The sequence below is a fragment of the Lissotriton helveticus genome, chromosome 12, assembly GCF_964261635.1.
Source record: "Lissotriton helveticus chromosome 12, aLisHel1.1, whole genome shotgun sequence".
In the NCBI taxonomy this organism is placed as follows: domain Eukaryota; kingdom Metazoa; phylum Chordata; class Amphibia; order Caudata; family Salamandridae; genus Lissotriton; species Lissotriton helveticus.
The window spans coordinates 828,643,010-828,665,293 of record NC_136073.1 but is presented as its reverse complement, the minus strand read 5'-3'; the positions used below and the strand labels follow the sequence as shown (position 1 = coordinate 828,665,293).

Genomic DNA, 22,284 nt, shown 5'->3' with positions numbered 1-22,284 from the left:
ATGTAGTGAACTGCAAACCCCGACCAACCATGTCCCAGCGGAAACGTGGGTTGAGTTTTTTGCAGCCCAATTTTGTGATAAGCCAACAGATGGTATTTTTCGCGAGGAGGGAACATTGCTTCTTCCACAGTTGGTGAACTGCCGGCCTGTGGTTTTTTCTGAACGTGAGACAGAGACTGCGCTGCAACTAGTTAAAAATGGCAAAGCACCTGGTATGGACTGTGTTCCAGCAGATGTTTTTAAATATGATATGGAAAATTGGGTTCCGTATATTACCATTCTTGCTAACGCCATTGCTAAGGGCGCAGAAATTCCAGATTCTTGGAAAGGGGCGGAGATCCTACCAGTGTATAAAAAAGGAGATAAGTCTAGTGCGGCGAATTATCGCCCCATTAGCCTTATTGATGCACTTCAAAAATAATGGCTAGAATGTTGTTAGGTAGAATACAGATATGGGTGAGGGATGAAAATATCTTGTCCCCACTACAGGCAGGCTTTAGAGCCAATACAAGCACCATTGACCAGGTACTTAGATTCACTATGATCTACTGGAAGATAGTGCATCTAGGAGAAGGAACCTTATACGCAGCGTTCGTAGATTTAAAATCTGCATTCGACCTGGTCCCTAGAGACAAGATGTGGTTGGCACTAAGCAAAATGGGAATGCCTCCTGAACTATTAGATTTAACAATTAGGTTACACAAACATAATTTTGCGAGAGTAAGATGGGGATCCCAATGCCAGGTAACTGACTCATTCCCAGTAACGCGGGGAGTCAGACAAGGGTGTGTTTTGGCACCATCCCTATTCCTTCTCTTTATTAATCAGGTAGTGCAGTTCCTTTCGTCTGTTCCAACTGACGCCCCTGTATTGGGAGGGACTAAATTCCCACTTTTAATATTTGCTGACGACACTTTGATTTTGGCCAAAACTCAGGTGGGGTTACAAACTGCCATTAACAAATTTACGGAGTTCTGTATCCTAAATGACCTAGAGATTAATGTCTCGAAAACTAAGTTCATGGTCTTCACAAAGCGTAAACCACTTAAGGGTCATGTAACCATGAATGATGTAGCATTGGAGCAAGTATGGGTAATGACCTACCTAGGTGTGTCTATTGACTATAGACTGCGTTGGAAAGAACAGATCGAGGCCATGTGCCTTAAATTAGCCAGGTTATCAGGGTGTCTTGTAAAAGAACAGCGCTGCTCCCTTACGAAAAGAGTACTACCAGCAACGAAAATCTATAAGGCTAAAATTAGTTCAGCTATTCTTTATGGCTCCGACTTATGGGGTCATGTCGATCTTGCGCCACTGGATAAAATCCAGAATAAGTTTTTTCGTAGCCTGGTTGGTTTACCGCCCTCAACTCCCGCAATCCCCCTAATGTTTGATATGGGCTGCCAATCGCTTAAAAATCAAGCTCTATTTAGAATGGTTGCATTATGGAGAAGAATTTGGTGTACCCCAGATTTGGCAATGTTCGCTAATGAGCTTCTTGAGGTTCAATCGTCATTTGGCTCAGGGTATATACCCTGGTTTAAATCTGTTAAAGCAACACTTTTTAGGATGGGCTTACATCTACATTGGTCAGATCCAGGTAACCAAACCTTCCCCTCAAAGAAGGATTTTAAACAGCTGTTTTGGACAGTTGTTAAAGAAGATATGGTTGTGCTTTCAGCTGGTTCCTCACTAACTAGTTCCTTTCTGCTCCATAAAGTAGCTTCCCAACATGAGACTTATTGGGACAACATCACCAAAGGCCTAGATAGGAAACTCTATCATCAATTCAGAGTAGGCTCCTTACCAATCAGAGATTTTACAAACAAATGGCAGAACAGTTTGACATTGTACTGTCCCTTTTGTATAGGATTCAATGAATCACTGAGCCATTTTCTATTTGAATGTCCTGCTTATTGTGCACCTCGCCAAAAGTGGCTTAAACCAGTTTGCCGTCGAACTAATGTACGGGTGTGTAAAGAAGCAATATACATCTTAAGAACAAACACAGCAGAATGGGTGTCCATTGGTATGGCAAAATATCTTGGATGGGCTTGGCTCATTCGTGCAAGGCACATTAAAGAAACTAATCAGTAGCGTCCATTATTAATTTAATGATATTATTCGAAATCAATCGATTATGTAATAGGACATAATGATTGTTTTATCTGTTGGTCTCTTTTGTTTTAACTAGTGAAGATTCACTTCTATTTTTGGGGCTAGCCTTTGTGTAATGTGTAAATTGTTTTTGATAATGTTAATATAGCTTTTGCGGATAATTGTCATACAATGTACTCTGTGGTTTTTAGCCTATGTTAAAGAATTTCTTTTTAGCAACTTTTGAATGATATTTTATTGTTGAAATGTTTTTGTGTATGTGATGTCTTTTATGAAGGAAAACTTCGAAATAAAGACTTTAAAAACTGAAACTGAATACAGAAATGCAACCCCAGCAGAACCCGAAAAGGACTCAGTGCCAAACATGGCCAACAGAGAAATGCAAGATAGGCACTGTGCCAATTATACAGACACACAGTGTAGGCAGAAATGAACAACTTGATGAGCAAAACTAACGTGAAAGTCAGGAAAAACAAAGTGAGCTCTAAGTGGGCTCTGAACAGCTGTTGAAGCTTGTCCAGGCAAGGTCAGATTGGAAGCCTCTGCAGCTCTGGGCAGCTAGTCACGGGGAGAAGTGAGGTAGTTCAATAGGTTTGAGATAGTGTGGGCGAAAATCGGAACTAAGTAAGATATGTTTGAAGTGCGTACATATGGATAGATATTTTTTCTGAGCAATACTGACAAACCACACACTTTTGAAGGGTGTACTACTAAAGCCATTGCTTTGGTGTAAGTCTTTTTCGGTACCATCCCAAAGCCAAGAATTGGTTCTACCCCAAAAGGTCGGGTGGAGACACTGGTGTAACGAAAAGTGAGGGGCGTGGGCTGTGGGGGCCTGTGTTACGCCCCTGGATGGAGATATGAAGAAGTCTTAAGAATACGAGGGCATAAATTTAACAGTCATGACCTTCATGCACCTGATGGCTTGGCTTGGCTCTTGTGTCCAGAAGTAAGTTTTGATGGCGTCCCTCTCCTTTACGGAGAAGAAATGCATCATGGTAACATTTGCTTTGTTTTTAAATTGCGATTTGCAGCATACTGCATTATTCTCATCTCAGAGCACCAGCAATGATTGCTACCATAGAAGAAGCACTGGCAAAGCCAATAGGTCTCGCCTTGCGAGACTTATTGGCTTTGGTAATGTATTTAAGGCATGTTGTACACCAGCGTGGCTGCTGCTCAGCAAGGCTAAAATTTAGTGACATGGTGTAGCGTGGGGCAAGGTGGGGTACATTATGGTAAAGTAGAAAGGGGTAGATTGGGGTAGAGTGGAGTGGGGTAGATTGGTGTAGAGTGGAGTGGTGGTAGTGTGGTAGAATGGAGTGTTGTGGATTGGAGTAGATTGGAGTGGTGGAGTTGGGTAATTAGTGATGTAGAATGAATTGGGGGAGATTAGGGTAGAGTGGGGTAGATATGAGTGGGGTAGATAGGAGTATGGCAGATTTGGGTTGGATTATAGTAGGGTAGAATGAAATGGAGTGGGGTAGATTATGGTAGCTTGGAATGGGGTAGATTGGAGTGGTGTGGGGTAGACTGGGGTGGGGTAGATTGGTGTGTGGTAGAGTGAGGTGGAGTAGATTGGAGTGGATGAGATTAGCGTAGATTTGAGTGAGGGAGATTGTAGTGGAGGAGTGGGGTAAATAGAATTGGGGTAGATTGAGTTGGGGTGGAGTAGATTGGGGTAGGGTGGAGTAGATTGGAGGGGATTGGGACAGATTGGATTGGAGTGGGGAAGATCAGGGTAGAGTGGAGTAGGATATATTGGGGTAGATTGGAATGAAGTGGGGTAGATAAGGGAAGAGTGGGGTGCAGTGGATTGGGGTAGATTTGAGTGGAGTCAGTAGATGGAGTGAGGTACATTGAAATGGAATGGGTTAGATTGGAGTGGAGAGGAGTAGATTTGAGTGGGGTTGATTAGGGTGGAGTGGGGTAGATTGGCGTGGAATAGACTGGGCGGATTATGTTAGGGTATATAGGACTGAAGTGGGGTAGACTGAAGATCTAGATAGGAGTGGGGTAAATTGGAGTGGAGTAGATTGGAGTGGAGTAGATTGGAGTGGAGTACATTGGTGTGGAGTTGGATAGATTGGTGTAGGGTAGATTGTGATGGGTGAGGTAGGTTGGAGTAGAGTATATTGGAGTGGAGTAGATTGAGTTAGGGTGGGGTAGATTGGAGTGGAGTAGATTGGGTTAGGGTGGGGTAGATTGGAGTGGAGTAGATTGGGGTGGTTTAGAGTAGAGTAGTTTGGGGTGGAGTAGGGTAAGGTAGGGTAGATTGGAGTGGGATGGTGCTGGTTAGATTGAACTGGATTGGGGTAGATTTGAGTGGCATGGAGTAGATTGGAGTGAAGTGGAGTGTGGTAGATTGGGTATAGTAGAATGAAGTGTAGTCGATTGGCGTACAGTGAAGTGGGGTAGATTAGGTGGATTGGAGTGGGGTACACGGGTACAGTGGAGTGGAGTAAATTAGAGTGCAGTAGGGTGGAGTGAAGTGAGATAGATTGTGGAAGAGTAGAGTGAGGTAGATTGTTTGGAGTTTTATATAGCGCGAACTCGACCCGTAGATATCAGGTATCAGAGCACTTTACATGAGCATCAGTTTCATTACAGGCGGACACATTCATTTTTGTTAGGCATGGGGAGATTAAGTGATTTGCCCAGAATCACATGATGCTGAGTGTCGTTGCCGAGACTTGAACCCTGTTCCCCAGCTTCGAGGTCGACCGCTCTAACCATTAGGCCACATCCTCTCCCCTAGATTGGAGTGGAGTGGGTAGATTAGACTGGAATGGAGTGGGGTAGATTGGGTGAATAAGAGTAGAGTAGATTGAAATGGAGTGGGATGGATTAGAGTGGAGTAGATTGGAGCGGGATAGATTGAAGGGGGGTGATTGGAGTGGGGTAGTTAGAAGTGTAGTGGGGTATGCGGAGTGGGGTGGATTTTAGGTGTGCAGAATGGGGTAGGGTAGATAGCAGTGAGGTAGATTGGGGTAGAGTGAAGTGGAGTACATTGGAGTAGAGTAGACAGGGGTAGATTGGAGTGGGGAAGATTGGTGAGGGGTAGATTGGAGTAGGATCGAGTGGTGTGTGGGAGATTTGAATGGAGTATGGTAGATTGGAGTGGGGTAGTTTAGAGTGAAGTGGAGTGGAGTAGATATAGATAGAGTGGAGTGTGGTAGAGAGGAGTGGGGTAGATTGGGTAGATTGGAGTGTGGTAAATTGGAGTGGACTGGGGTTGATTGTGGTAGATTGGAGTGGGGAAGATTGGTGAGGGGTAGATTGGAGTAGGATCGAGTGGTGTGTGGGAGATTTGAGTGGAGTATGGTAGATTGGAGTGGGGTAGATTAGAGTGAAGTGGAGTGAAGTAGATATAGATAGAGTGGAGTGTGGTAGAGAGGAGTGGGGTAGAGAGGAGTGGGGTAGATTGGGTAGATTGGAGTGTGGTAAATTGGAGTGGACTGGCGTTGATTGTGGTAGGTTGGAGTGGAATGGGTAGATTAGAGTGGAGACAAGTTGATTAGATTGCATTGGACTTTGGAGCAGAGTGGGGTAAATTGGAATTGAGTGGGGTATATTGGACTGGGTAGATGGGAGTGGAGTGGGGTAGATTGGAGTGGATTGAATTGGCCTACATTGGAGTGGAGTAGATTGGGGTAAATTTGAGTGGGGTAGATTGGAGTGGAGTGGGGTAGGCTAGATAGATTGGAACAGAGTGGGTTAGATTTGAGTGGAGTGTGGTAGACTGGGCTGGAGTTGGGTGGGGTTCATTGGGTTAGATTGAGTGGAACGGGGTAGATTGGAGTAGAGTAGGGTGGAGTGGAGTGCAAGGGGGTAGATTGGGGTAGAATTGAGTGGTATAGATTGGAATGGAGGGGGTAGATTGCATCATAGTGAAGTGGAGTTGGGTAGATTGGAGTGGAGTGGGGTAGATTGGGGTACATTGGAGTGAGTGGATTGGGGTAGATTGGAGTAGAGTGGGGTAAGCTGGGATAGATTGGAAAAGATTGGGTTAGATTTGAGTGGAGTGCGGTAGATTGGGCTGGAGTTGGGTTAGGTTGATTGGGTTAGATTGAGTGGAACGGGCTAGATTGGAGTGGAGAAGGCTGGAGTGGAGTGCAGGGGGTAGATTGGGGTAGAATTGAGTGGTATGGATTGGAGTGGAGTGGGGTAGATTGGGGTGGAGTGCGGTAGATTGGGTTAGAGTGGGGTAGATTTGGGTGGGTAAATTGGGGTGGGCTAGATTGAAATGGAGTGGGGTAGCTTAGATGGAGTGGAGTGGGGTAGATTGGGACAGAATGTAGTGAAGTGGAGTTGGGTGGGGTAGATTGGGGTACATTGGATTGGAGTGGAGTGCAGTGGGGTAGAGTGGAGTGGGGTAGAGTGGAGTGGGGTAGATGAGAGTAACTGGTGTGGAGTGTAGGGGAGTAGGGTGGAGTGGCATGCTGTGGTGGATTGAGTGACATAGATTGGAGTGGTGTGGAGTCAAGTGGCCTGGCGTGTTGTAGAGTGTCGTAGAGTGGAGGATGTCGTAGAGTGCAGTGGCTTGGCGTAGAATGGTGTGGTGTGACATAGCGTGGAAGGGCATAGTGCCGGCAACACATTTTCAATTGAAATGACCATTTATGGCACCGAAATACTGTGTAACTGCACACAAACGATATGTGCAAATGTCATCACCTGGAGTATTTGATGTGTTTTGACCCTATTGAAATATTTGTTTCCCCCACACTTCAAAATGACAAAAAATGGGCTTCAGCTGTACTAATTCTGATATATTCTGAAACATCAGCACATGTGTTGATCTTCTAAAAGTGCAAAGAGGAAACCAAAAGCTGTCCTCCCTGTCCAGCAATCTCCGAGGTGATAAATAAAAATACTTACAATTGAGTAAATAAAAACAGGCAACAGGTGAAGGAAAACATTTTGGGGGGAAATCCCCACCTGTGAGAGAACCCCCTAATAGTATAATGTACCTTGTATATACAAAACTCTTTTCTTTCAATAAAAAAATACTGAAATAAAAAAATAAAAAAAGAGGCAACAGGTAAAGGAAAACATGGAGGGAAACCCCCACCTGCGAGAGAACCCCTAATAAAAATACTCAACATTGAGTAAATAAAAACAGGCAACAGGTGAAGGAAAACATGGAGGGAAACCCCCACCTGTGAGAGAACCCCTAATCTAGCAGGCGGCCGGGTGGCATGAGTCGGTGCCCAGTGGCTGGCTCCGAGACAGCCCCATGGTGGCATTGCAGGACTTCTTGTGCCAACCGCACGGGCCTGGCACCACCGAATGCGGAACAGGTGCTCTCGGATGCCAGCCGGGGAGCTCTGTGCCACCACCCCCTCCACCCAGTCACACTGCCTCCGAGCAGGCAGGCTGGTGACTCCGGAAGTTGCACAATGCCGGGCCGCGGTGAGCACCCGCCGCAGTCTCGCTTCCACCACTCCAGGGAGGCGCACCGAGGGAGAGCCGCTCCGCACCGCCCCACGCCGAGAGGACGCCGAGCCGGGGCAGCGTCGGGGGCACCGGGCACCGGGCTGCCGCTCTCCCGCCATGGTAGGTCTGACAGCGCCTCGACAACGCTGGGCGTGCGAGGCGCTTCTCAAGAACAGATGTTTATGTGAACAGCGGGTGTATGTATGTAGAAATGATGTCTAAGTGTATAGATTGATTAACTGGAAAAAATGCTGCATATTGGAAGGTACTTCTGGGAAGTTTCGACTGTTTTTATACATTCACAAGGGACGAGCCAGCTTTGGTGTGATGCGCGCACTTCGGGAAAGTCCAAACTTTTGGCAGGAACTGCACCTGTTTAGGATTAGCCTGGCATGAAGGCAACTAGGATTACGTAGCTCTTCAACTGGGGTTCCTTCCGCATAATTATCGATTTCTAGCTCATGACACATAATCCGCCCCCTATTGCACAATTTACAGATTTAATTAAAAAAATTCTAGATCAAAAGTTATAACAAGAAAGGAGCACAGACTGCGCAGCGCAGAGGCAGACCGTTTGCAAAGATTAACTGGTCACCATTCAGTTGTTTATTACTGTGTTCATGTTTTTTAACTGGTACTAATGAGATTAAATCTCTAGCCAGTCAATGCTTAAAAGGGAGAATAGCAAAATAACACTGCCACAGAATGTGCCACATTATTCCGCATAATTGGCCTTTAATTGCTGCATAATTGGATCTGCCCTGCCTCATAATTTGGACCTCCGTTGTAGCGGATCTCCGTGGCCCTTCCCTGCCGGCGCGAGACGCAGAAAGTGACCCGCCATGTCTCCTTCTCAGAAGTAGCCACGAGATGGGGTGAGGCTGAGGCAACATCTGGACTTGTTACTTCTGAGTAAAAAAAACGGGTCCTGAAGATAACGGTACTCTGAGCCAGTGGCATAACAAAGGCCCCCACAGTCCCCGCAGTGCAGGGGCGAGTTTCAGGGGGCCAACTCAGCACAGTACCCTGGCCCGAGAGCTCCTGAGTGAGTATAGATGGGGGCCCCTACATGTTCTTTGCAGGGGGGGTTCCCTCAAGTTTTGTTACGCCAGTGCAGTGAGCAAGCGCTCTGATCTGTGGATTGTACTACTTAATATCAACACCAACATTATCAAGGCACATGTGTATGTCAGATTCATGGCTACCTGAAGAAGGCGCCCTGGCCGAAACGCGCATAGATTTAAAAATTGTTAGCCACTTGTTCTTTTGGATATTTTGTAAAAAATGTGAATTGGTCTATTTTATCTTGATTCTGTACACTTTATCCATAATCATGTTGTTGGCAAAACATTTGTATCAACTCTACAATATGTCATATATTTGGTTGTAGTCTTCACTTTGTATTTTGTATGCACTTTATTGTCTATTTATTTCCGAACCACAATGTTATATAAAATATAAATAATATAAAAAAAATATATATATATCAGAATATCTATAATACAAAATTATATTTTGGAATAATAATAATTTTTTCGGTCACATATTGTTATTATATAGTATAGGTCCACTTTTTTAACCATTTCCTAAATGTTTATTTGCAAATACTGTTTTTCCGCCCTGATTTAGGAAACTCATTCAGGGGTGCCCCGTCTTTTCACACCCAAGGCACTTGTATATCCACGACAGAATATAGTGACAACATATTGAAAGATATACGCATTTTTAGATTTACTATTCCTAACTCCACATCTATGTACCTTGAAGGTATATGTACTGTGTAGGTGCATATATTTAGATTTAGGCATGGAAAATCTAGACTTACCTGTTGATATTTTGTTTTCAATGTTTTGTGCCATTGATATTGTTGATTCGATATTCAGGGGGCACATTTAGGCAGAATATCACATAGACGAGGACGCAATCAGAATTTAGTACTTCATATATTTCTTGGAACCTGCGTAAGGTTGCGACCTGGCTAGTATTTCCATGTCAACTCAGTAAAAAAAATCTGAAAGTCACTGAGCCCCCACTTAATATCAATTTAAGACACCACCTCCATTCATAGATCACGTTAAAGTGTAGCAGACTATGATATTTCAAAATGATTATTAAGGGCAGGTTTGCCCTGTTAACGAAGAATGCTGAGGATTTTACAAACATTTGTAGTCAGGTACCAGTTCCTCACCCTTGTGGCAGGGATGAGCCGCCCATGTGGGCAAGCTACTTGGTTGTCAAAAGTACAGGTTATCTGGGTCGCCAAATTTGATGTAAAAAAATACAACTTCAATAAAACTTAAAATACAAAAAATAGTGTGGATTGTGACTGCATGGCTCACATACGGCAACAAGTATTCTTGGCATGTTTACTGTAATATTGTATTCATTTGCCACTGGAGATTGTAAACATTTGATGAGATGTTTGCTTTATATAGGTGATATCCATAGAGACGGTTGCCTGTAAATTTTCAAGCATTAAACGTAGGTACACAGTGAATCTGTATGCACTTGCCGTCATCAATCGACACGTAAAAACAAGGGTAGTACCAAGATTGTGTACAAAGGGAAATTTATGAATCAATACTGCTAGATCTCAATTCTTCGTTGTCATCTGTGCTCTTGGCAATTCTCTCAGGCCCTGATTACGAGTGACCTGTGAAGTAATTATTCATGCAATAAAATACTTTTACAACTGCATCCAGTGCTGAGTTTACCACATGCGATAAAGTCTGCAACGCCTGAGTAAATTTAATCAGGTCACTACTGCTGAAATTTAATGTGGGAAAAAGTGCTGATAATTACCAGGACCTTCAAATTATAATGCGGGAAGCTCAGAAATGTTCATGTTAGCCAGTTTTTGGGACAAAATTTGATAAAGGTGAGATTTTGATCCTTGCGGGTCTTCCGAGAACCTAGACCAAAAACTGGGGGCAATGTACGTCCCTGGTTTCTAAGGTCATAAACCTGGTGTTTTTTACTGTTCAGCGATCTTACTATACACCGTGGAACAATCGTGTCTCTTCCACCGGTTTTCTTCTTTTTAATCTGTATAGAATGTTCTTTCCTTTAGTTTATTTACATGGTTGTCATTGATCTTATGTCTTTCTTAAAGCTGCCCTTTTGTCACATCTTTTGGGACAACTGCATTGGCTGCATAAGGAGAACAGACAGCCTTTTAAAGCCTTATTAATAGTCACCAAGCTCTTTCCAATGCCTTAGGTGTTCCAGACATGGTCTTGTAGACAGGTCGGATGGGTTGTAATTTTCTACTATTGGCTAAGTTATTGAACTTCACTCCCTTTCCCAAAGATGGGCTGCAGATCCTCTCGTTTCAAAGGAAATAATTAAAGACCTGGCTTTTTTCAATAGATAAATATAATGCCCTGCATAAGCTTTTGGAATCCTAGTGCCAGGACACCTTTGGGACTTTTCACACTTCGTAAACGTAAAATTAAATCACTTGTGATTTAGTATTTGTAGCCTTTACAAGGAGCCCTACAACAAATAATGTATTCAATTTTGAATCGAGGTAAAGTAATGTGTATGGAATAGGGTCCAATGTCTAAGATTTTCATTTGTTTTAGTGATGGTGTACATGAATTAACTGGAAATTAATGATTACTAATGAACTGAGAAATATAAAAATGTGTTTTCCTGTCTGAATTTAGAACCCTCATCTCCTTAGGGATAAGATCTTATTCTAATGTTGTCGAAAGTTCTCGGTTCATACCTGACATTTTCGACTCAAACACGTCTCTTGCATGCAAAAAGTACATGAAAACACAAAAAAATATTGCAAATTATTGAAAAATCATATTAGCACTGAGTTTACCCTAGAGTACGCTTTGGGAAAAAGAAATATAGCCTGGGCGTACTATGATCTGGTCAGCTTTTATTGGAAGGGAAAATGTATAGACAGTAGGTATAGTGCATTTGATGAAATTGTAAGGAGGCCACAAAGCATTTTCTATTTTTGCACAAGGCTTCATTATAAGCAGCTTAACCTTCACTTGTGGTGCATTTTAGGTATTCGTCGGGTATCATTTGTTATCTTGTGGCATGTTTTTTACAACCCAAAATTCAAACAAGCTGGCTACTTATCTTCAAAAAGTAATTTTTCCTTTATGATTTTCCAGCTTTAGCGGCTGGGTTTTACTAGCCACTTTTTGTCACCAGCATCAGCAGCATTGAATGTTCCACAAAGGTTGGTTGTGTTGGTTGTTTTTGGTTATTGGAGATTTCTTAAGAGTCTATTTTGATATTCACATTGGGTGATGCGAAAATACAATGTTTTGGATCCTCTAAATATCTTTGCTTTGTGTGACCGACTGTTCCGAGACAGGCGAGTGGTCTTCAGTCCACAGTCAGGTGTATGAAGATTGTTTCTAAAAAAGCATCTCTAGCCAGGTAAACGGCTATAACGCAATGATCTGCACTTTATTTTTTAAAAATCATACATCGCCGTGCACCGGGCTCCAAGTATGCATGACCCACTTTCTCTGAATTCGTCACAGTTCAAATTGAGTATTAGTGGGTGTGAGATATGACCTCCTGTGATGTAATCAGGAGTCATAGAAACTTTCTGCAAAGCCACTTCCTCAACCCTATGATTTGGGCGAAATGAGATGCCAAATGTATTCAAGCAAGCAAACACAAAAATGCTAAATTTGCTATATATTGCACGATATGAGCTGGGCATTTTTTAATACAAATTCTGGAAATAGAAAGAGTGATCATACATACATTCAAAACTTCCCTGTATGGATGTAGGAGCAATCAGAGGTCTGGCGTGCATGCCTAGGAATTACCAGCTTATAAAAAGAGTTAGCGGAGCAACCCCGGAATTAAATGCGGAATGGAATGGAATATTTATAAGACGACACAGTGATATTTGTGTTAGAGACCACCGTTGATGAAATAAAGTATTAATGCATATATTTATTTTGGTATTACAAATGCATTAATCTGTATGTTTATAACTTTGTTTCAAGATGTTGTCTCGTCATAACGACCAGGTATTTCTAATCAGCGTGTAAGAAGGCCTGTCATCTCTGAATATGGTCTAAATATTCGTAGACCTAAGATGGGAGAATTGTAACACAATTCATTGAATCAGTAACGGATAAATATGGTCTTTTGGAGCATTTATTTGAGAATGGTCAAGTATCGATAGCTTAGAGAGCCTGTTACCACTCTGATTGAAACAGATATTAATAATCATGGTTTTATGGGGCATTCTACCTGTGACAATGTTCAAGTGTTGATAACAGTGAGCAGTAGAGTCTGTCACCTCTGTGGTTGAAACAAGTGTTGATAACTATGGTCTTACAGAGGATTTCTTTGAGAATGATCAAGCATCAATTACTGTGAGCGCTGGGAGAATCCATCGCCTCTGTGATTGGTTAGGGATGGATATCTATGGAACATTCAACCTGTGACAATGCTAAGGTATTGTTAATAACTCTTATAGAGGATTCCTTCGGGAATGGTCAAGCATCGATAACTGTGAATTCGGAAAGTTACTCTGGTCATTGAATCAGGTATTAATGATTCATCGTCAGAACCCACGACATCAACATCTTCTCCTACACCGATGACACCCAACTCGTCCTCTCCCTCTCAGCGGACCCCACCATGACAAAGACCAACTTCCACAACTGTATGAAGAATGTCTCGGCCTTGATGAAGAACAACTGCCTGAAGTTCAACACAGAGAAAACAGAAGTACTGAACTTCAGCAGACACCTCCCTGTGGCATGACTCCTGGTGGGCATCGCAACTCTGTCCCACCACCACTTCGAAAGACCATGCCTGCAACCTCTGTATCATCCTGGACAGCGAACTCTCCATGAAGCATCAGGTCAACGCTGTCTCTTCAGCCTGCTTCCACATGCTCTGCATGCCCCGCTGAATCTTCAAGTGGCTACCACCAACACCAGGAAAATGGTGTCACAGGCCTTCATCACCAGCCGGCTGGACGACGGCAATACAATCTATGCAGGCACCACCACTGAACTCATGAGAAGACTCCAGACAGACCAGAACTCTGCAGCCAGCTTGATCTTCAACCTGCCCAAGAGAACCCACATCACCCAGCACCTGAAAGACCTCCACTGGCTCCCCATCCAGAAGAGATGCCAATTCAAGCTACTGACCCACCCCTATAAAGCCCTCTACGACCAAGGACCTGTCTACATGAACCACTGCCTGAACTTCCTCCTACCACCTAGAATCCTCCACTCCACCGACCTCGCCCACGCACATATACAGCTTAATTTGCCGCACTGGAGGATACTCCTTCTCCCACCTCACTGCCAAGTCCTGGAGCACCCCCCTCCACCTCTGTACACCAACATCGCTAACAGACTTCAGGAAGGGACTCAAAACCTGGCTCTTTGACTAATACCCGCAGCACATTGCCGGGATACCCTACAGGTGATAAGCAGCGCTCTACAAATACTGCTTGATTGATGATTATGGTCCTGTAGAGTTTTAAGTATTGGTAACCATGATCGGGAGATTCTGTTACGTCTTCGACTAAATCAGTTATCGGTAATTATAGTTTTATGGATAATTCCTTTGAGAAAGGTAAAGTATTGCTAATCGTGAGCTGGAAGAGGCTGTCACCTCTGTCATTAAATCAGGAATTTATAGTGCTTTAAATGGGCCGGTACTGTCCGGTACAGAGTACCGGCACTTTTTTTTTTGAGGAGGAGAGTACCGGCACTTTTCAAGAGAAATTCAATACCTTTAATTGGAGAGTACCGGCACTTCTCAGAAACAAGCAGGTACTCTGCCACAGAGTACTTGCACTTCTATTTTTCCATTTAAAGCACTGGGAATTGATAACTATGGCTTACTGAGCTGTCCGTCTTTGACAATGGTTACGTATTGCTAAACAACGTATTCCAGAATCTGCAAACGTTCTGTACACTAGTGTAGCATGTAGTGTTAGATAGCTGGTTTAAGGCAGTAAAATGACAGATCACTGTTTTTAAGGAAAGGAGGAAGTGCATTGTAAGCACTAAGCACTGCTTGAGTAAGGCCGGATAGCGTTTACCACAGGTGCCTGTCTAGGTATGCTGATGGGGCTCGGTGCTTATGCACAAGTCAGCGTTGACCTGGTTAGTGCAGTCACAAGCCACAGATTGATACTTGCAGCTTGACCACATCCTTTCATATCTGTGAGGACTCTGTATGCCCTGGAAACACGACGTACTACACAAAGACTAGACATACAACAGGGGCAGCCTGTAGCACCACAAGTGTATGCACAATTATGGACAGATATACAAACCTTTCAGACAGCACTGCAAACAAAGTTGATGCACTACCTTGGATGAAATGGAGCAGTGTGCAAAAGCACTCTGACGAATAAAAATGGCGTAATTTTCCACCTCTTTCGGGGCTAGCACGAATTAGGCTGCCATGCGCCAACGCATTGATACATAGTGCAACGTTTCGCATAGAGCATCTTTTAGTTACCTTACACAGTGTTGCTAAACAAATCATGATTTGGGTTTGAAAGTAAATTTCACCACAACACCTTGCATTAATACTTTTGGACGACAAACTGGTGCAAAGTGTTAATAAATGTGGGCTTAAGATACCTGCATTGCTTCTTTTGAGCTGTCCCTTTCAGCTTATGCTTCTTTAAGATGCACTGCTGATTCCAGCACAGTTAGCCCTGTGGGTGGGGGTGGAAAAGTGGGAAGGCACAACTTAAGTCCAAAACACATTGAGCTACATGTATGGATACTTTGCACGAGTTGAAAGACACCAGTATTGTTGCAATCTAGCACAAAGTTTTGACTTGCTTTTACTTTCCATTGTAATACTTTATTTGCATCGGAAGATTGCCTAACGTAACATCAAGTAGAGCTATGTGCTCGTGCGCACTGCTTTGTGTTAATGGGGTGTCCTAAGGGTGGTACATGGGCACTCTCATCATACCAGCTAAGATTTTTGATGAAAAGCTCCATCTGCTTTTTTTTTGCATTTGTAGACTGGGCTTTGTACCTGAACATATTTCTACTTGATCATAAATTACGAAACAGACGACCTGACCAAGGTTCAGCACAACCACAACACAAGTATGATAAATGTAGATCCGGTGCAGCACACTTCCCGTGCCCGTCGCCACAAGGCACAAAAACGGTCAACACATTTCTTCAGATGACGGAAGGCGCACTCATTCAAATATAAACAAGAAATCTTCTTTAGTCCAAATGGTAAATTCTTTATTGTGGCAATTATGCCAAACAAGTTGCACAGCCAACGCGTTTTGTTCGTAGGCGGAACTTCGTCAGGGCAAATGATTTAAAGAGGGGTATCCCAAAGATAAGTGGAACAGCAGATTAGAGTATGCAGTCTAGCACATATAAGCTGGCAAATCAACCACAATTAATAAAGATAAACAACTGTTTTAGCACGTAAAGTACATTTTAATTTCATGAAAAAATTATTATTTGATAAAATCAGTGAATCATTGATGAGAATTAATAAAACATTTTGGCATTATAGCATATGCATTCATTAATATTAAACAAGGCATGATATAAAATAAGGGATAACGAGTCGCCATCTCCTCGTTATTATCCCGGGAGCCGCCGCCGAGTCTTAAGTGTACAGCGTGCAAAGCGGTTGACGAATTCAAGGGCCCTTTGTACATCTTTATCGTTTCTGTCTGGAACAAAAAACGTAGCCTTGGAATCATCCTTGTGCCAGGGGCACACTACCGTGTGTGACCAAACTCCTTCCACTGTGGTTGGAATTACTTGGTGAACAGCTTATCCCCAATAATTGTGGGACACCGTGGAACGGCGCTCACTTGCCCCGGTAATCGGGACACGATTGGTTGACTGCATACTCTAATCTGCTGTTCCACTTATCTTTGGGATACCCCTCTTTAAATCATTTGCCCTGACGAAGTTCCACCTAGGAACAAAACGCGTTGGCTGTGCAGCTTGTTTGGCATAATTGCCACAATAAAGAATTTAACATTTGGACTAAAGAAGATTTCTTGTTTATATTTGAATGAGTGCGCCTTCCGTCATCTGAAGAAATATTTCTACTTGATGCAAGCCCCAAGCAGGAGAAAAGCTTGTTTCTCCAATTGTTTCAAACTTTGCTTATGTACTGCACTATACAGCACACATACAAAGTTTTACTGTTTGCCTAGGTGCAATATTTTGTACTAGAATGGTACCCTTCTGGTACAAAACCTAGGTAAGACATCACACCCACTATGGTGCAAAGGTGTGTGAGTGGCACAAGGTGGATTAATTGTGTGTCACCGCTTGGGAAAAGCATAATATTACCATATCTTTATAGATATGGCGCAGTCCTGCTCTTTCCGTTTCACGAAGCGCAGCAACTTTGGTAGCTGTGTGGCACGCATCAAATGTTAGTACATCTGACCCTCAATGGGCGTGCCCTGCAAGAACCCAGCATAAATGTCTGTCAGGTTTTTTTCTTGCCTTTAAGAGAACTTCCCATCTTTGTCATCAACCATTGGAATATTGTTCTTGCAAGTATATATTCTGTAGTCCATCTCTTAAATCACAGTTGCACAATCAAGCATCTTGAGTTTGCAATAGTCTCTTTGTTGCACAAAAGATTTTTTTTTTACTGTTGTTAAAGACTTTACATGTATCTTTTTGCATTAGTAAATATACTCACAGGGGCTAGGAGTTACTGTTCCAAGGCTGGAGTATATGCACACCCCTGGAAGGGGCAGGAGAAACGTGCTTACCAGGTAGGAAAGGGGATCAGACAACCACAAAAGTTGTTGCTCATCTTGGGAAATAGTTTTTCATGTGGGGGAAAAGGAAAAGCCTGCCACGGTGGTGGGATTTCAGGCGTACCCTAGAGATTGATCAAGATCGTCTGGGACCTGGAGGTGTGGTCCATGTGAGTGAACTGGTGTTGGTTGTACAGATAGAAGGAAACCATGGCTTCTAAGCGGTGGAAGGAGTGAATCGATCACGAATCGTAGGGAGAGATAAATATTTCACCATAGAAATGTCGAAGGCCCAAAACCGATGTTCTCTAAAGACAAGGGCATTGGACCATCGAAACAGAAATAGGAATACGGCTTCGCTTTGAGCAAAAACATCACAGGACGAAAGTGCAAGATTGATCTTTTCCTTAAATTCGCAACCATTTTTGCGGTTTGATAAGAGGAAATCCTGAAGGTCAGTTCAAAGGTTACTGGGGATTGTGAGATGGACCCTGATGGTATCTTGAATAATGAGGAATTAAAACAAAAACCACAACTACTGCATTTAGAGACATATTGACAAGCCCTCACCGCTACCGGAGTGTCACTTTTTTTGACGCTCCGATGGCGCAGCGCCATTTTCCATATTTACAAGGTGGTGTGAAGCCACTCTGCGTGGCTTAACACATCCTTGTAAATATGCACCTTTCCACCGACACACCATTGCTTTTTTACGCTGTCCCAGATTTACAAGGCTGAGGCAGCGGCAAAAATGAATGCCATGGAATACCTGGTCTTAGCATGGCGATACGAGGAGAAATTATTAATTTCTGCAACTTTTTTTCTTTTTTAATGTGCAGCACTTATAGAAGGTGCAAATTTCCATTATTGTTTATGTGCAATTTCTTGCACATAAACAATCGTCCCTGCAGCGCAGGCACACTTGCAACATGACGGCAGGGTGCCTGCACTGGCGCTAGTAAGTTTTTGCTTTGTGCCAGCGCTAGGGAAAACACAGGGTTGCACAGTATTCTTGTGTATACAGCGCATCCCTGCATTGTGTAAATGTCGGAGCGCGGCGCTGCCAAATTTGGTGCAGCTCCGCGCTCTAACATTTTTTTTATAACTATGCCCATTAATTTGGTGGTTATTCTCTATTTTCTGCGGTATTTCACCCAAACAGTAGGCCAACATGCAAAGTGCATTGGCAAACCACTCCTAACCCCTGGTGTACTCATGGGACTTGTAATCAAGATGGGGTCAGTAATTACTGATACTGGCCCTTTTAGGATCCCGGTCCATTCATAATGAGGGCGAGCCACTCCTGGTTCCAGCGTGGTAAGGGTCTCCTTTGCATATGTCTGGAAGATGAGGGATGAGCAAGGCCAAAGACTTCAAAATGTATGGTTTGATCACTACAAACAATTCCCACACTAATACTGACTTCAGATCTCTCCGCTCAATTTTGATTTGTCAGCCTCACATGGTGTTTTGTTTTTACCCACATGCTAACATTTGGGAACAGATAAGAGGAAGATTGAGAAGCAGAATCTGTCAATTTAATTTCCTCATTAACTTGCATTGAATCAGAGACCTTTAAAAATGAGTCCAAGTTAAAATAAAACAACCTTCTCTCAAAAAAAACAACAACAACAACAAAAAACAGGAGTTTCCCACCCAAGTCAAGTGTGTTGCCCTGTGTGCTACAAATGTACTAGTCCTCCCCTATTTTTTATCCCAGGTGTCATAAATCTACCAATCTCTTGCTGCCTCTTTGGCAATTTAATAAATACTACATGGAAATTCCCACAACGCGGTTTTACTTCAGAGGAGGAAGTGAAAGTCTTCTCTAGAGTAAGGAGTGCATTACTCACCAACAGAGAGGAGCTGTGAAGTCCTTAGACGCCATCCCCCCCACCCCCCCCCCCGACATGGCCCCTCAGCTGACATCTAAAATGGAAATGGGCCCGAGGATAAATTAGTACTTTTTCACACCACTTCTCAGAAGTCCACTGCAAGCCACAGTGCACACATAAGTGCATAATAATACTTTCACAGAAGAATGTATTGTTTTCCCAGCAGACTTCACAAGAAATACGTGTACACCAATTCATTGGTGCTTCAGTACCTGGGTGAAACCAGTCACCAAAATACCCAAAGATGGAGGCAACACCCTGCTCTGCAGCATCTCTGACTCCACACTGTCTCCCCTGCCTGTGGCTCTAGGTCTCAGCAAAGGCCTAAGGAAGTCAAGTCTATCACACCCCTCCACACCTTTAATGTCTTCAGGAGAGGCCACACTCCTCCACACCTGGCAGAGGAGTTAACCAATCAAATGTGCAGCACCACCACAAGATACAAGATATTGCCTGATGGCAAACAAAAAACTGTAAACAAAAGAGACAATTTTAAAAACCAAAAGACAGAGCATCTGTATTCATGCTGTCAAGATCTGGCAGGGTATGCTCAGACGTGAGTCCCTTGCTCACTTTGCCACTGGATTCAAGCAAGCCGGGCTGAAGACGGCTGAAATGCCAGAAACCGGTCCTAGGAAGCTTGTTTCCGGTTCAGGGAAGGCATGGCTTGGCAGTTGGGGCTGGACTGTTCCCATGAGGCACAGGGTCAGTCTGATTTGCATATAGCCATGTCTGAACTGGGGTGGCAGAGTGGGCTAAAGAACGGTGATGGATCAAACCCAGATCTTTTGACTGGGTGTGAGTGTTTGATTGGTTCAGATGCTCCGTCCATCACCACCCCCTTTTGTATCGCTTTGGCCGCCATAAGTGTGGCAGGGTATGCTCAGACGTGAGTCCCTTGCTCACTTTGCCACTGGATTCAAGCAAGCCGGGCTGAAGACGGCTTGAATGCCAGAAACCGGTCCTTGGAAGCTTGTTTCCGGTCCAGGGAAGGCATGGCTTGGCAGTTCCGGCTGGACTGTTCCCATGAGGCACAGGGTCAGACTGATTTGCATATGGCCATGTCTGAACTGGGGTGGCAGAGTGGGCTAAAGAACGGCGATGGATTAAACCCAGATCTGTTGACTGGGGGTGAGTGTTTGATTGGTTCAGATGCTCCGTCCATCACCACCCCCTTTTGTACCGTCAAGATCTTGAACAGCATCATTAACAACATCACAACTGTCCCAACCTAACAACATCACAACTGTCCCAACCCAATCCTTCTGCAATGCAAACCAGCAGCTGGAGACCCATCTCTTCGGAGAAAGCTACAGTCCAGATTTACCACTGTCACGCAACGCAGCGCAGCAACTCAGAGTTGGTGCATTGTGTTGCGTGACAGGGACCGAAAAAAGCCATATATACAGAGATGTGCACTATCCTGCTCTCCCTAGTGCTGGCAGACACAATCAGGCTGCGGAGCGCCATGCACACACTGTAACACCACAGTGCAAAGGAGTCTGTGTGAGTCTAGCATAGGTGTTGTTGGAAGGATACCCTTACGGTACAAAATACAATGCTTAGACCATGGGTACTGACAAACTTTTTTCAGGGGGCCAAAAAGTACAGTCTGGGGTGTGTCCGAGGGCCACATTGATGGTGGGGCAACCCCAGGGAGGAAGGGTGGGGCGAGGAATTATGCACACAGAAAAAGAGAAACACACTTTTTCAAAAGATTATGACAACATTCTTTCTTTCAAATCTTTTTGCACAGTTTTTCAGCAGCCTATCTTCTACTATGTGCATCCAATAGCTGTGATGTCGGCTGCAGCTCAGTTCTTCTGTGCTCGACAAATTCCATAGTTTATGCTAACTCATCTATCGGACATCTAGCAAGCTCATGATCAATCTTCTAGAATTGAACCCAACTGGACTCCTAAACCGTTGTGACCTCCCAGGAGTCTAGAGAGAGGGTCTTTAATACTTTTAATTTTGATACTCTCTTGTTTTTTAATGTAATTTGTGATGCAAACATTGGCTAATCTTACTTTTCTTATTGTAAGGATTTTTAATAATTCAACAATAAAAACATATTGTATTGTATTGTATTGTATTGTAGAGAGAGGGTGCGGTTGGGGCAGGAGGGAGACAGCAGTAGGAGCGGGGTGACCGTAGAACCCATTCCCAGGTATCAGGCCGGGCTGGACTGGTGGTCTTGTGAAGCATATCTCACACCTGTCTCCCACTATGCGCTGTCCTGAGTCTGGCAGGAGGGCAAGTGCTGCAAATGCCCATGTGTGAGACTGTACTGACTAGCAGCTAAATGTGACCAAACAAGCTAACTAACATGTATTTTAGTTTAACTTCAGACGCGTGGCACCAACCTGGCAATTATAGACAAATAGCGCTATTGGACACCACAGGAAAGATCTTTGCTGCAGAGGTCCTGGACCAACTTAAAAAGTGGGCATTTTCACTGGGACTGATTCCGCTCTACCAAGCAGGCTTCAGGCCAAAGCACTCAGTCATAGATAATATCGCGATGCTGCAAACTATCCTTGACAAATATGTGGTAGTTAAATCCCAGCCTGTGTATGCATCATTTATTGATTTTACAACAGCGTTCGACCGAGTGGACAGAGCATTGCTATGGAATAAACTGAGGAAATTAGGAATCCCAGAACAGTTACTACGAATTATAATTGCCCTGCACACAGACACCTGGTGTCAAGTTCAAATGGGGAGGGAAAAGGGCCTGACCAACCCGATCCCTACGCCAAATGGACTCAAGCAAGGATGTCTCCTTGCCCCCTTGCTGTTCTCATTATATCTCAGTGATCTGCCTCAGCGTCTACAACAAGTGCGAAGCTTCCCACCAAAGGTAGCAGCTCAAAATATACATGCCCTACTATATGCAGATGATATTATAGTACTGGACTTAACCCCCTTTGGTCTGCAAAGCGTTCTGGATGCCCTGTATAAGTATACCCAGGAAAAAAAAATGAATTCCTAATTTAACCAAAACAAAAATAGTCTCTTTTTCAGGGAGGAAAAAAAGCAGCAAATACTGTTGGAGACTGGGCGACGAAAAAGTTGAAGAGGTTGAGG

General features: G+C 43.7%; 1 protein-coding gene across 1 annotated transcript in view; it reads left to right on the top strand.

Annotated features, from left to right (window-relative positions):
• Positions 1–7,411: 7,411 nt before the first annotated feature.
• LOC144799365 (uncharacterized) overlaps positions 7,412–22,284 on the top strand; it is a 129,713-nt gene continuing 114,840 nt past the window's right edge. Inside the window, exon 1 of the mRNA XM_078670632.1 lies at positions 7,412–7,677. Within this exon, the coding sequence (XP_078526758.1) occupies positions 7,432–7,677 (246 nt within the window). The 5' untranslated portion in view covers positions 7,412–7,431. The remainder of the gene's footprint in view (positions 7,678–22,284) is intronic.